A 16,191-nucleotide genomic window follows, 5' to 3' on the forward strand; every position below is an offset into this window, starting at 1 on the left:
GATTCTCCATGTTATATGCGAGGTCAATAAAATTCTCCAGTGAGTTTCTGATCATAATTGACAATTTCTTGTTCTTTGTGCTACATATCTAAATCACTCCTCCTTTGAAAATGAAATATAGAACATTGGTATTTTTTTTTATTGAAAATTAACTAATCACGAATTCGTATTTAAAGCAAAAATTTCATGTCGTCATATTTAATAGTGTATAATAAATAGGATCAATGTTTATATCCTTATAAAGCAACGTTACATTGTCAAAATGCAAGCAAGAATTATTTTAATTAAAATTTATTAAATGAAGGCAAATAAAACATTTTTGATAATTGAGCTGTTTCTAAGAAGGCAAAGGGACTGTTTTTGTTCCAAAAAAAAGGAGGGCCACATTTCTGTTTCTTTCCTTTCCTTTTTGTTATTTGTATTAATTGACAATTTAATGATAAATAATAGATATAAATTGCACATTTGAAATAACTATAGGAAAATAAAAGTAAAGGGAAGAAAAATGAACCATCTCAAGTTAACTTGCAGTAAATGCTAGGTAGACAAAGAAATTTCACTCTAATATCTTATTTAGTTATTTTATTTATCATGTAAAATTTACTATTTAGTATAAAAATATCAAAATAACAATAATGTTTAGATGAGGCCTGGGTATATGATATGATATTTAATATTAGTATAATATGATTATTATTTAATATTTAATTAATTAGATATTTTTTAATTTAGTGTAGGGGCAAAATGGTAATTCAAATTTGTGTACTTTGGACCCTTCCCACTTTTAATAATATATGAAATATGATTTATTAATATTAATTAACTCAATATACACGTACACTAAACTAGTACTATATTAAAAGCATGAAAGTTTTTAAAAATATTGTTTGAACTTTTTGACCTTTATTAAAAGATCGTGCTTTAGACAAAATCATCTTTTCCTATTTTTCTTCAATTATTATTTAGTTTAATTAGATTAATATAATTTAATTTTCTATCCATATTAATGTAATTAAACTTCCGTTGGATATTTTAAATGCAAATCCTTGTAGAGTTTTATGTCAAATTTTTTAGGTGTAGATCGGTGTCCTACTGCAGTTTAGGCTTTTGCCTAAATTTTAAAAGAAAACAACTGTAAATTACAATGTCATTGAAACTTGACTTCAAACTCAAAGAGTTTCATTCCCTTTCCATTATCATTAATTATTACAAATGTAAATGAGAGAGTTCCGAGTGGTAAACATTTAAGGGACAAAGTACATGGGATTGGGAAGTTTAAATGTTCGATTGCCTATATACTCTCCTTGAATATCACTCCACTGGTCTCCTATGTTGCCCCATATCATGTACCCCTCTTCTACCAACTTTTTTCTTACCTCTGATTTATAAGTCACTGCACTCATTCCTTTGTACTCGTCACTCCTGCAAATGAGACGTTCATAGCCAACAAATCCCTGGCTCTGTAGATTATAAAGGGTGATTTGTCCAAATGTTACTTCACTTCTACCAGTCACAAGGAATACTCTAAATCCACGTTTAATCAACTTGCTATACAATCTCAGTACACCTGGAATTGCTGCGCAGACTCCTTTTAATGCCCATTCCTTAAACCCCTTGGGATCGTACGGATCTCCCCTACATTATATTTGATGCTATAAAATTTACAACCCAATAATAATCACAGAGATATCTCACTTGAAAAGTAAACTTGCCATAATTAACGAATGCTTAGTTCCTGGTCATGAAAAATTTATGATAAGGTCATTTAGTTAAGTTTAATTGGAATCGATCAAATATTAATTAAAAGTTGATCCACAGTAATATTAATTAAAAGTTGATCCACAGTATGAAATAAACAAGATATATAATCATGTTTGATACACTGTTACACTCAGGTTTTGATATATTGACAAATCATGGGACCTGATAGATGGACATGGTCCCATGAACGACATAATGGGTACCAACTGTAAAAGTTGTCACTGCCTGCTTTGGTTGGTACAACATAGTAGAGTACAAAAAACCTGCTCAGCCAATCAGAATGCATGAGGTTGTTTTGTCCATATGTTAATAACCATCCTTGGACCAAAAACAACTCATTCTTTGCATATCCAAGTTTACACAAGCAAAAACTCTTCTCTCAATAACAGAAGAGCAACCTCACTACCAACATCAAAGGACCTGATAGAATCGTTCAAGGAAAGCTCTTAGTTGTTTTGTAGTGTGAGTGTGTTTTATGTTCAAAATATTGTAAGATCAATTCCTGTGCTATAAAGGAATATTGATCATTTATCTTTGTATTCTAAAGTCTCAAGTTCATGACTAGAGTTAGCTTTGAAATGATTGTGTAAAGTCTGTATTAGCTAAAGGCAGTTGCTGTAGTGGGCAATAATATTATTGCTTAGTTATTAGCTAGAGTTAGCCGTGGTGTATGTTGAAGTTTGCACTAACTAGAGTTAGTTTGTGTAGTGGGAAATAGAGGTATTGCTTAGGCTCAAATCTTATAATAGAGTCATTACAAGGAAGAAGGAATTAAGAGGTCGATGTCTAGGTTATAAAAGTCTGTAATCCGAATCCTTGCTCTTGTTTTTAGTGAAGTTGGTTGTGAAACCCTGTGGAACAGATCGTGCTTTTTCCTCCCTTGAGAAAGAAGGTTTTCCACGTAAATTACTGTGCCATTAACTTTAAGCCTTACCTTCAGCATTGTTCTTAGTTATGTCAAGGGACCTGGTCCATTGACTAGTGATGGACTCATATAAGCCATCAATTAGTATCAGAGAAGTTTTCTCTATACGGTTAACATTGAGAAAAGATCATGTTTATTGAAATGGCTACTCCACCTAATTTAGGAGAAGGGCAATCAACAACTAGGCCACCTCGATTCAATTGTCAATTTTATTAGTAGTGAAAACTCGAATGCATAACTTCCTTATGGCTGGAAATAATAAACTCTGGATGTTGTCAGAGATGGTCCTTACATCTCAGTAAATGAAGTGAAAGATGGAGAGATCACCCCTACAGTTCCCAAGATACGAAAGGAATACAATGAAGATGACAAAAAGAAGATTGAAAAGAACTATAAGTCCAAGAGACTTCTGGTTTGTGGTATAGGACCAGGTGAGTACAATTGTATCTAGGCATATGAATTAGACATGGAGATTTGGGATTACTGAAGAATGCACATGAGGTAACTACACAAGTGAAGGAATTCAAAGTAGACATGCTGACCACTCAGTATGAAAACTTCCCAATGAAAGAAGGTGAACCTACTCAATAAATGCACACTAGGTTCACTTCTATTAAAAACGAACTTCGTTGTTTGGAAGAACCAATTCACCCGATTAAGAAACTTAGAAAAATCCTCAGGATCCTTCAAAAATCTTGGGAAAGCAAGATGTGTATGCCATCACAAAAGAAAAAGATCTGAAGATTCTTACCATTGATGAGTTGATTAGAAACCTTAAAATTCACGAGTTAAACAAGTAACATGATAGCACCAGGAAGGAGGCTAAGAAGGATAAATCCTTGGCTCTGAAAGTCACTCAGAGTGATGATTGTGAAGTGGCTGAAGACATGGCTTATCTGAATCATGGATTCTATAAAATTATGAGAGAACATGGCGAATTTATAAAAAAAGGAAAAAACCAGCAGATCAGGAAATGGCAATGACTTATGCCACAAGTGTAGAAAACCTGGGCACTTCATTAGAGATTATTCCATAAACAAATTGGAGCACAAAGAGTTTGCCAAGCCTGCAAGAGACAAAGATAGGTGAAGGATTGCAGCTGACTATGTGGTGAAGAGGGCTCTTGCTGTTTGGGGAAATTCTTCAAGTGATTCTGAAGAATATGAGCTTCCGAAGGATGCATCCATGTTGGTTGTTAAGGATGATGAAGATGTTTTCGATAGCATATTTGCCTTCATGGCAAAGTTTGAAGATGAAGATGATAAAGAGGTAACCTTTCTTGACCTTAAAAAAAATCTTGACTGTTATTCCATCAAGAAACTAAAAAAATTAGCTAGTGTCTTGATTGGCTTACCCTGTGAGTTAACTGCTGAAAAAGATTTTCTGAATAATAGCATTGACATATTTCAAGATGAGAAAATTGTACTAGTTATTCAAAGGACAGAGTTGGAAGAAAAACTTGTTATGTTGGATGCTGAAAATAATCATCTCATTGAAATATTGAAGAAAAACCCTGTAACTAACAAAGTTGAGTTGGAACTTTAAGAATGTTTAAAAAACTCATAATTAAAGCCAGTCTTTTCACTGGAGAGAAGTTTATAATTGGAAAAGGACGTGGTTCAAATCAAGAAAGAGTTAGACATGTCTCTAAAATGGGCCAACTCTTCAAAAATATTGGCAAATTTGACTAAACAAGGACAAAATGATGTAGAAGGTCTTGGATGGTGAAAACTAGATCCCCCTTTCAATCCTCATAGCAAATATGTGTCTATGTCTGACAACTTGTTGCGCATTTATTGTGGTAGAAATGGACACCTTAAGAGGGATTGTGAGGCATTCAAAATAAGTGAGAAGAATTACTCAAGATACTCTAAGCAGAAGGAAAACCTAAAGAAGGGACCTGGTCCCAACATTAAAATGAGAAAGCAAAACTTGCTTTTTTGGACTAAGAAAGCACTGTTTGCTCTTTTGTTTGCTTCTTTGGAACTCAAGCTTAAATGGGTTCCAAAGGCTAACAGGTAATCTCTTTGTGCAGGAAAAGTATGGAGGAAGCAGTCAGTGCTGGTTCATGGAAAGTAGGTGCTCCAAGCACATGACTGGAAGGATTGAAAACTTTGTCTCACTTAAGGCACTACAAAGCGGCAATGTCTTCTTTAGAAATTGGAAGAAAGGATACATTCTCGGCATTGGAAGAGTTGGAAAATCACTAGAACATTCCATTGAAGATGTGTACTATGTAAATGGTCTGAAATATAGTTTGCTAAGTGTTTCACAAATTTGTGAAAAAGAAAATAAGATCTGATTTTATCTAAGATGTGCATTGTCACAAACTTGTCATCAAATGAAGTAATTCTGACTAAAAAAAGGTGCATGGACATGTATGTGGATGATCTGAGTACTGCACAAGGATACAATCTTATCTGTCTCAGATTTCAAGATGAAAATGCAGATCTTTGGCATAAAGGCTCATGCATGTAAGTACTTCCTTGCTGAATAAACTTGTAGCAAGAGACCTGGTTCGAGGACTTCCAAAGATAAAGTTTGGAGATAACAAAGTGTGTGATATATATGTCAAAGGAAAGAAAACCAAAATTTATTTCAAACAGAAAGAAAGAAGTGAGCCCCACCAGACCTCTCGAACTAATTCATATGGATATGTGTGGTCCTCTAAAGATCCAGAGTAAAGGATAGAAAAAGTACATCTTTGTCATTTTTGATGACTTTTCAAGGTTCACTTGGACAATATCTCTAAGCTCCAAGGATGAAACTAGTGATATACTAATTGCTTTGCCAAAATGATTCAAACAAACTTAAACTAATGGATTCTAGGGATCAGGTTAGACCATAGAACAAAATTTGAAAAGGCAAGAGTAGAAGGCTTTTGCACAGAACAACATGGGATGCATCACAATTTCTCAGCACCTAAATCACCTCAACAGAATGGCATGGTGGAAAGAAAGAACATAACTCTAATAGAAACTACAAGAACTATACTTATAGATTCTGAACTTCCAAAGAATATTTGGGATGAAGAAGTTAACACTACATGTTATGCACAAATCGCTGCCTAATCAGATCAATACTCAATAAAACTCCCTATGAGATGCTTAACAATTGAAAGCCTAAGTTGGATTATTTTAGAGCATTTGGTTGCAAATGCTTCATTCTTAATAATAGAAAGGATGATTTTGAGAAATTTGACCCCAAATATGATGAGGGAGTGTTTATCGGCTATTCATGTAGAAGTAAATCTTATACAATATATAACAAAATAACATTGTATATCGAGGAAAGTATTCATGTGATCTTTGATAAATCTGGAAAAATTGAGAATTTGAAAGATAAGAAGGATTTAGAGATTGAAGAGATGCTCTAAATTCAGTGGGATAGTCTCGTGGAAGATGTGACAAAGGAAAGTAACACTTAGAATATTACTGAAGGTAAGGAGAATGATGAGAACAAGGAACCAAATGAGAGACCTGGTCCTCACAAAGCATTGAAGAAAGAGACCAAGTTAAATTAGAAGATGTTGACTCTGATCACAAAAATGCTGAGGAAATTGGAATTCAAAAACAAAATCCAGGATGGAAGCATAAATCCTTGCATCCCTTGGACAATCTCATACCCTCTTTGAATTGGAATGTAAATCAGATCCAAAACAAGGAATTTGGTTTCATTCTCAGCCTTTATGTCCAAAAATCAAACTAAAGAATGTGAAAGAAACCTTGAATGATGTTGATTGGGTGAACTCCATGCAAGAGGAACTGCATCATTTTGAAAGAAGTCAAGTCTGGCACCTAGTCCTCAGACCTTCAACTATCTTTACTAAGGCTCTAAGCAAGGATCAGTTTGAGAAGAATAGCTTGAAGTTGGGAATGATTAAACAAAGCTGACCATTTTAATTTGAGCATTTCAAACTCTTTTTGGCTAGATTCAAGTAACAGGTATCCATACTTTTGTTATGTAGGTATGGTCTGAATTTAATCTCATACCTGTGCAGGTATACATGCATCAGAGAATTACTGAAGCAGAGGAAAAAGGAAAATTTTTTTAGGGAATGTGACATTCAATGATTGAGAGGGACCTGGTTCCTACTCAGAGGTTTGCATTCCTTTCAGTGCTTTAGAAATATATAAAGGAGCCATTGAAATCGCCATGTGTCACTCATCCCTGTTTTGTCTTGTCATTCTGGTAACTAAAAAGGCGCCTATGTCTAGGGACCAGACACATCATTTTCTTTTCCAAACTACCTTCTTATTTCTTCAAAGTTCTAGTTCTAAACCAGTTTTCCCTTCAAAATTCAAATTCCATGCATCCACCTCTCCCTTGATCTTTTTACTATCAAACATAAGCACGTCTCATAATCTATCCTCCTAAAAAAAAGTCGCTAATACTAATATAGGTACTCTAATTTCACCTAAAATTGACACGCAACTGTCAACCCCTATTCATTACCCTTTTTTCGTAGCAGAGTTGAAAACTCCAGGGACTGAAGTCGTTGCCCCTTCAAGTCAGCATCCAATCCAAAGTTGTATCTACCCAACCCCTCCATCCTCTCCTCAAAAAGAGGAAAACCTAATTTGTTCTCCGACTCTTGTCATCTCCTAAGAGTAGTCACTAAAGGCCTCTGATTATTCAAAGGTCGAGTTAGTCTATCAACCTATTAAACAGGAACCCTCAATCGATCACACCTCGTCCTCTCAACCTGGTCCATTTCATCCACTATATTAGAGAGGCATTTCGAAGGTAATCTACATGAAGAGCGTATAACAGGGTCAAATATTTTAGCCACTGGTAATGAATGGATAGTTGAAAGTCCCACAGATGAGAGGTGACTGAATTAGGCATTTATTTTCTGATGTAAGGGAAACTTCCCTAAAACCACAAGTTTTTCATTCAAAATTCATCTTCGACCAAACCTCTGAGACTGACTTACCTCAGGTCCCCATAGAAGATGAAAAAAGGATAATGATGAAGTACCCTTGATTTGGAGGATCAAAGAGAGCATAAAAGGAAATGAGGGTGAAATGTGGAAGTGAAGAAGATTATCAGTGAAAAAAGAAAGGAAATCAGTGTTAAAAGTTGGAAGAAAAGATAGTAGAGAAAACCACAAAAGGAAAAATATATGACTGAAAAATAAAAGAAAATTGCTGATAAAGAAAAGAAAATAGCCACTGACTCCTCAAAATTACCAAAAAATATTCAACTCGAGGTGCTCATAAAAGGTTGTTGAGTGAGGCTATGGTTGCCAACAAATTAAAGACCTCAAGAAAAAGGAAACAAAGGTCTAAAACTGTGATTGACGAGGAATTTATTCCTGAGGAACAATTGATTGATGTGTCCAAGAAGAAAGGGGGAAGTGAGAAAAAGTCTGATGATGTTGTGGCTACAATAGTCAAACGAAGAAATGAAAAATTGGATGCAAAGTCAGTGGAAGAGAAATCTACTCCAAATCCAAAAGTTGGAAAGAAGAACCAAAAGGATAATGTTAGACGAAAAAGGGAAGAAACTACCATAGAACTTGTCTATGAAGAGAGACTAGGTTCAATCAGTAAAAAGAGGAAGGTTTATAAGACGCTGACTAAAGAAGAATGAATTCGAGTTCTGGAGACCCAAAAAGTGTTAAGTAGGAGAGTATTTAACCTAGAGGCGAGGGCAAAGAAGGCCATGAGGGACCTGTTCGATGCTATTAAAATATAGGGTTGGATGCACCTTTTTGAATGGCTTGTTCCCACTCTTGATGAGCCTGAGCTACGTGAATTTTAATATAACATTGACTTCTCTGATGATGGTAATATTAACACCAGAGTGGGTGATATTATATTTCACCTGAGGAAATTTTGGGGGAAATCCTGAGGGTACCCTGTTGAAAAAGTGTTGCCTACCCGTCACTTTGTACTTGAAGTGGGTAAACTATCTGATTTGAGTTGTGATGGAGTCCCTAAGAAGTTCTTAAAGGGACAGTATCAGTTGTACTTCGAGTTTGTCAACAAAGTCCTTTTTCCCAAATTTGAGAAGAGGACCGTCGCTTCATCTGGGGACCTATTCCTCATGGAGAAATTAAGCAAACTTGAAGTAATCAACCTTTCAGCCATCACAATGGAACACATTATATAGACAATAACTGTGATGGATGGAAAACATGGATTGAGATATGGATATTTGCCAAACTTTGTGCTTGAATATTTTAGAATCGATGTTGGGAAAGGGGTAAATGAGACAATCAAGCAAGCCTTCTCTCAAAATACTCTTCTTGAATGTGAGTGTGTTGAGGGAAGAACTGGACACAATGTTAAGTTACAAGTGTTTGATCGAATAGAACAAAAGGAGAAATTAAACTAGGAGCTTGAGGAGATGATGGTAACAATTGCAAGCAGGGATGCCGATATTGCAACGTTAAATGCTCAGCTGCTTCATGCGCAAAGTGAGGGACCTAGTTTGAGTGAGATTTCTACTTTGAAGACCCAGAATGAGAGCTTGAATGCTGAAGTTAAAACTCTTACTCAGCAAATGCTTCAAGCTCATGCTGATGGAAATGCCCGAATGACCCTCCTTCTTCAATCCTTATCTCCAAACCCCCATCCTACTTGATCTTCCTAGACAATCACCAAACCTCTTTTTGTTTCTAACTCAGTTGACAATTTTAGTTGCTCCTTCTAATTAAGTTCTTTTGTTGTGTTTGTAATGCTATCTGTCCTTTATCAATGAATGTGTGACTTGTGTCTACTGTCTTGCTTCTGTCTTTATGCACTTTTACTCATGTTTAGTGTTGTCCTAAGCGGCTATGATTTCCTTCCATACTGCGTGATTTGAGTCTGGTTTATTGTGTCCTTTTTATGATGCCAAAAGGGGGAAGTTAGTGTGTTCATGTTGATCGGAAAGTCGTTATCGTGTTCATGTCATGAAAGTCACATGGGAAGTATATTGACAGGGGGAATGAATGGGGAACTGTCCCAATGATAGGGGGGAAGTTTACTGGCAAGAAACATAGTTTGGAGCCAAAAGGGTAAAAAAATAGCAAAAATTTAAAAGGGCAATCACTATGGAGATGAAACCAAAGGGAAAAATATGCATGCCACCATGCGACTTGCCCTTTTTCAATTAACGGGTGTCAGTCAACTGTTAAGGTAAGTCATGGGCTCCTGCTTCTTATTCCCACCTCCAACTCCCCCCCCTCCCTCACACCATTCCCTACTTCCCCACCTCCAAGAAAAGAAGGGACTTTTGTAATTTTGCACTTACAAACGAAAAATTACTTTTGAAAAATAAATAATTACTTTTGTAAATATGATGACGTTCCTTGTTTTTTAAATTACCAAAACTTAGGGACTACGTAGTTTTTTAAGTACAAAATTATAGGTAAGGAGTATAAATTAAAAACAACGGAAGAAATTTTTCAAAAAGCATATATAGTCTAGTGGTAAAGTTGTCCAATGTTAGAGCAAATACTTTAACTTCATTCTAGTGGTAAATTTTGTTTGACTTCAATAATTTCTAATCGACTATAATTTGCTAGTTAACCTAATTTTAATTTTTTTTAGAAGAAAGTTAATAAAAAAACTATAAATCACAATAATTGAAAATTTAAAATACAATAACACGTATATAAGTTAGATCTATTCTTTCAATATTAACTTGATTAATTAAATTGAAAAAATAAAAAAAATAAAAAAATAAAACTTTATATAAAATGTAAAAACTAATTTATAAAAAATGTTGTGGGTTGGGGGTGGGCTGGGGGGTAGGGAATGGTGTGGGGTGTGTGAAGAAGCATCACGGCCCATGACTTACCTTAATAGATAACTGACGCCCGTTAACTGGAATAGGGCAAGTCGCATGGTGGCATGCATTTTTGCTCTTTTGGTTTCATCTCCAAATTGATTGCCCTTTTAAAATTTTTACAATTTTTTTATTTTACCCTTTTGGCTCCGAACCCCAAGAGAAAACAAGTCCGTGTGGTTTGTCATCATCAAAAAAAAGAAAAATATTACATTCAGGTTTTGATGTATTGACAAACCATGAGACCTGGTCCCATAAAAGACATAATCGGTAAAAACTATAAAAGCTGCCACTGCCTGCTGTGGTTGGTACAATACAGCAGAGGACAACAAACCTGCTCAGCCAATCAAGATGCACAATGTTATTTTTTCCATACGTTAATACACATTCTTGGACAAAAAACAACTCAATTTTTGCATATCCAAGTTTACACAAGCAAATGCTCTTCTCTCTCTGACGGAAGAACAACCTCACTACCAACATCAAGGGACCTGATAGAATCGTTTAAGAAAAGCTCTAACTTGTTTTATCATGTGAGTGCATTTTATGTTCCAAAAATTGTAAGATCAGTTACTGTGATGAAAGGAACATTGATGAAAGGAACATTGATCATTTATCTTTGTATTTTGAAGTGTCAAGTTCATGGTTAGAGTTAGCTTTGAAATGATTGTGTAAAGTCTATATCAGCTAGAGGTAGTTGGTATAGTGGGCAATAGTGTTATTCTTAGTTAATGACTACAGTTAGCCGTGGTGTATGTTGAAGTTCGCACTAACTAGAGTTAGTTTGTGGAGTGGGCAATAGATATAGTACTTAAGCTCAAATCTTGTAATAGAGTGGTTACATGGAAGAAGGAATTAAGAGGTCGAGGTTGAGGTCTAGGTTATAAGAGTCTGTAATTCGAATCCTTGCTCTTGATTTTAGTGAAGTTGGTTGTGACACAGGTCGTGATTTTTTCTCACTTGAGCAAGGAGGTTTTCCATGTAAACTAATGTGCCTTTAACTTTAATCCTTACCTTCAACATTGTTCTTAGTTGTGTCAAGGGACTTGGTCCATTGACTAGTGGTGGACTCATATACAGAGGCGGATCCAGAATTTTGAGGTTGTGGGTGCCACATTATATGAATAAGCATGATTTCAATATTTTTTATATGAGAGCTCTAATAGCCCGTTTGGCCCCCAAAGTGCTTTTTTTAAAATGAGGTATTTAACCAAGTTTATAGGAGAAAATAAGTAGTTTTGACATATAGCAAAAATTATTTTTTAGAATCTAAAATTTTTTTTTCCTGGAAAAGTACTTTTGATAAAAAAATTTACATTTTTTATTACTAAGAATTTGAGCAATAAGTGAATATGATTGATAGAAATTAAGAACCATTTTCAACAGAAATGAAGAAAAACTTTAAAAATTTTGGCCAAATACTAATTGTGGTTCAAAAAATATTTTTAAAATTTATTGGTGAAACACAAATTAGTTCTCATCAAAAATATTTATTTTTAAAAGCACTTTTGAAAAAAAAATTCAAAATAATTTCATTTTAAAACCTTGTTCAAACCAACAATAAAAATCTTTATCTTTCTAGTCAATGGAATGGGTATACTTGGCTTGTTGGTATATTTACATTAAAGGACGTCTTGGGTTCAAACCCGCTCTACACCTGCTCATATAAGCCATCATACACAAATTACAATCTATTAGAAATTATTTTAAGATTAGACGTGCCCCCTTTTTCTTGACTTCTTCTTTATTTCATTTTATATGATAGTATTTTAGTAGGTATGAAATGAAAAAAAAAATAAAGATTTGACATACCAAAAGTACCCTTAGCTGGTGGTCTTATATATCTCATGACATTCAGGTATTTGAGGAGCATATTAGTAAGGCCTTATATTAGGAATTATGTTTAAAATAATTCAAGAGTTTTCACATATAGAAATGTAATTAGTTTTTTGACAGATTGAAAAGAAAAAAAAATCATATGGTTAAAAAAAATAAGGAAGAAAGAAGGAATTGACGTACCCAAATCGTTTGCGTTGGTAATAGAAGAGATTGGAGATACAAGTGTCATCGACGTCTAAAATCCAAGCATCAAAGCCATCATTAGATAGAAAAACATCATCATTTACATAATCCATAACTTGATCAATGATTAGATCAACATCACGTTCATATTGACCCAACATCATATAATTTTCAACGTAACGCAAGCACTGATTTGGAACAATACGCCATGCACGTATGTTGTTAGTCTCCACACCTAATCTCCAACTCAAGCAATAGCTGTCCTCCGGCATCTGCCACTTCCTTATCGACATCGATTTACCACTACTTGCTGTTAATTTTGAGCACAAGGCCACCACAAAAAGCATCACTAATTCCCTTATTTCCTTCATCATCTCCCACATCACACCCCTGTTTATCTTCAATTTTGAAAATAATGCCATTCTTTTTTTTTATCAGTCACAAACTATATATAAAAGTAATTGTTATTAATGAGTAATGACAGAAGGTGTGGAAATCTGAAATAGGATATTGATTATTTTATATCTTGATAAATAAAGAGACTAGGGGAGAGGACTTGTGGAAATTGTAGAGAAGGGAATAAGCCTTTACCTTTCGTGGAAGGTCATCCCAAGGAATAACGTTTGCGTGGGGCAGGGGAAGTCATCGGATGTCGTTTTCTTTTAGAATATCTTGCAACAATTTTTGAATATAGAAGAGACATTTATATCAAACCATTAATTGATTTGAGGGTAATTTTTATTCAATTTTACGTAGTTGAAAGATAGTTTTGATCCTACCAATTTGTTTGAAGAAACAAATTTGTAAGTAATATGATTTCTCGAGGCATACATTACTTTTCCCATGTACAAAGGCAAGATGATTTTTGGTGCAGATCTAGATTGAAGAAATTAAGGCAAAAGTGAATGTCATTTCTGTTCTCAACTAGACGATCCACAAATCCCGCGTAGAAGCTAAGGTATCGTCTCTAATAGTAACTGAGACTTTTTTTCTCAATAAGTTGAAGCTACTGTATTTCCGCTGTCAATTCATGTAGTATATTCGAATTTCGAGGGAAAAAATCACAATAGTATTTGGTTTATCAGTCAATCGCATTATAGGGAATGTGAGCTACACCATTTTCTTAGAAGTACGCCGGCCAGCCCATAAAATATGTTACGTACTCTGACCGAATAAGTACTACACTATATATACTGACCTCATTAGCAACAATCAAATAATGTTGTTGACTTCTTGTGCTATTTTTCTGCACTTTTAAGTGAAAAATAAAACTTGGTGAAGGCATCTAACTTTTAAGCGAGTTCTTATTGGAAGTTATTAAAAATAACGGAAAATTATGTGGTATAGTAAACATGTGTTATGTATTTACTTAGACAATTATAATTTTAAAAAGTCACATTTTTTAATTACATTGCACTTTTTCTAGCATCTCTCATTCTGGCTCGTTTCTCTCTTTCCGTCTCATGTGCCTTTCTTCTCTCGTCCCTCCCCCTCTCTCACTTTTTTTTTGTTATCTTCAAGTATGCATAGAGATTGTTTCACATGTGCACATGAGCAGAGGCAGAGTATTTCTGCATGGCAGAGAACGTTACCAACCTTTTTTCCCCTTAATTATGTAATGTATAATTGTCCTTAGCTTCTGGTATTTTGTTTAAGCTCTACTTTACTGTTGAATTCTGGTTGCATAGATGAAATGTCAGGATAGTAGAGGGTCAGCTTACTTGGATTTATGAAGTTGCACGTTTTGGCTAATAGAAGTTTCGATTACCAGAAAAATGTGTGTATAATTTTGACAGCACCAATAGAAATTCATTTTGAACTTATTTGATTATGACACCGATTTTGGACTTATTTGATTATCATCTTGACTTTGAAATATTAATATTTCAAAGTCAAGATGATATGCAAATGATATAAAAGCAGATAAATATAAGTAAAATTAGAACGAATAAATACAATTTCTTGTATTTTTCAGACTATATTCGTCAATATAGAATATAGTCTAAAAAATACAAGAAAAATACAATTTCCACCTCTCTCTCTCTCTCTCTCTCTAAATATATATATATTTCTATATTTTTTGCGATGTCAGATGATTGTACTTTTTGTATTCATACATGCATTAAGGTTGTATCGACAAATACATGATGTATCGATGAATATATGTTGTATCGACGAGTATAATCCGCGTGATACAAAGATAAAATAACAAAAAGTATATACAAGAGAATGTATTCTTTCACTCTAATTGCACTTATATTCATTCTCTCTTGTATCACTTGTATCCATTTGCTCCTTTATCACTTGTATCCATGTGCACATTTAGGTTTTATCTATGAATATAGTACGCACAGAGATACAAACAACAAAAATATATAAGGGACTGTATTCGTTTACTCTAATTGCACTTGTATGATCACATGTATTTATTTTCCCTTGTATCGTACTTGTATTCATGCGCACATTTATTCTCTCTAATTGCACATAGAAATATATATTTACAGAGAGAAAGAGGTGGAACTACAGAATACAACATACAAACACGTATGAATACAAAAAATACAATCATCTGACACCTCAGAAAATATACAAATTCAAAGAGAGATGAAAACTCATAAAACAACCTAAATGCATGTAAGAATTCAACAAATACAATCATCTAGCAAATATAGAGAGAGGGTGGAAATGCAAAATACAACATAATGCACATATGAATACAACAAGTACAATTGTTTGACCCCTCAAAAAGTATACAAATACAGAGTGATAGATAGAAAGAGAGGGGAAAGAGAGGGCAGATAGATATGAGAGAAGCGAGCGTGAGAGGGAGAAAAAGAAAGAGAGAGAGAGAGATAGGGAAAGAGACGAGCGAGATTGAGGAGAAAGGTGATAGAGATTTTTTCTTGCTTGCATCTCAAACAATGCTATGAATTGTAATTATCCAAACTATATCTATAGATCTTTAATGTGCCGACATTTGACGACACATTTGATGATTTTAGCTATGAATAATAGCTAGTTCCTAGGAATTGATAGTGTCTTTTAATAGTTTTCTAGTATGCTGGAGAAAAAATCAGTCACGGCGAGAAAGAAAGCAAAATGAATGATGCTAACTCAACAGAATCTATAGCTGAAGCATGCATAACCTTAAAAATCCTATGAAGCTGATCAATAAAGTGTCGAGGTTCCTCTTTGTGGTCAGTGCTATTAGATTGGGAGGACTCAAGGCAAGGAACTTTAGAACCCTCGAACTTTTTAGATTTTCAGAAGGTCTGCCTACATTTGTTGCCACTGTCGGTGCTGCGTGGCTATTAATTGAGCCAACATAAAAACTACACTTTTGAATTCCTGATCTGTAGTAATAGGAGGAGCTGGAGGTGCTGTTGGAGGTCTTGTAGGTCGTGGGGCTTCTTGATGTGAAGATGGTGCTAGGGAGGGATATAAAGATGTATCCCCCACTCCCTCTGGATGAACTGCCCTAGTAGGTGGTACTCTGCTTATACCCTTATCTGCGGATGCATCTAACCTCTGGCCTACTTATGCCTGATGAGTCACTAACATTTTTTCCTCTATACAAGGACAATAACAATCGTATGTCGAAGAACTTAACCCTTATGACTCCTCTCTATAGCACATTTGAGTAGAAGGAGGGTAACATTCCTGAATAACGCCTATAGCTTCTTGCTTATATAATGTGTTTCACA

At 34.7% G+C, this 16,191-nt stretch overlaps 1 protein-coding gene across 1 annotated transcript; it reads right to left on the minus strand.

The window, feature by feature from the left end:
• Positions 1 to 1,154: 1,154 nt before the first annotated feature.
• Positions 1,155 to 12,992, minus strand: LOC129882509 (acid phosphatase 1). Its single transcript, XM_055956824.1, has 2 exons — positions 12,485 to 12,992; positions 1,155 to 1,635 (listed from the first exon to the last, which is right to left on the minus strand). Exons 1-2 carry the CDS (start codon positions 12,907 to 12,909, stop codon positions 1,245 to 1,247), a joined length of 816 nt encoding a protein of 271 aa, XP_055812799.1. The 5' UTR covers positions 12,910 to 12,992; the 3' UTR covers positions 1,155 to 1,244.
• Positions 12,993 to 16,191: the final 3,199 nt, after the last annotated feature.

This window comes from Solanum dulcamara, chromosome 3 (assembly GCF_947179165.1).
Source record: "Solanum dulcamara chromosome 3, daSolDulc1.2, whole genome shotgun sequence".
Lineage (NCBI taxonomy): Eukaryota > Viridiplantae > Streptophyta > Magnoliopsida > Solanales > Solanaceae > Solanum > Solanum dulcamara.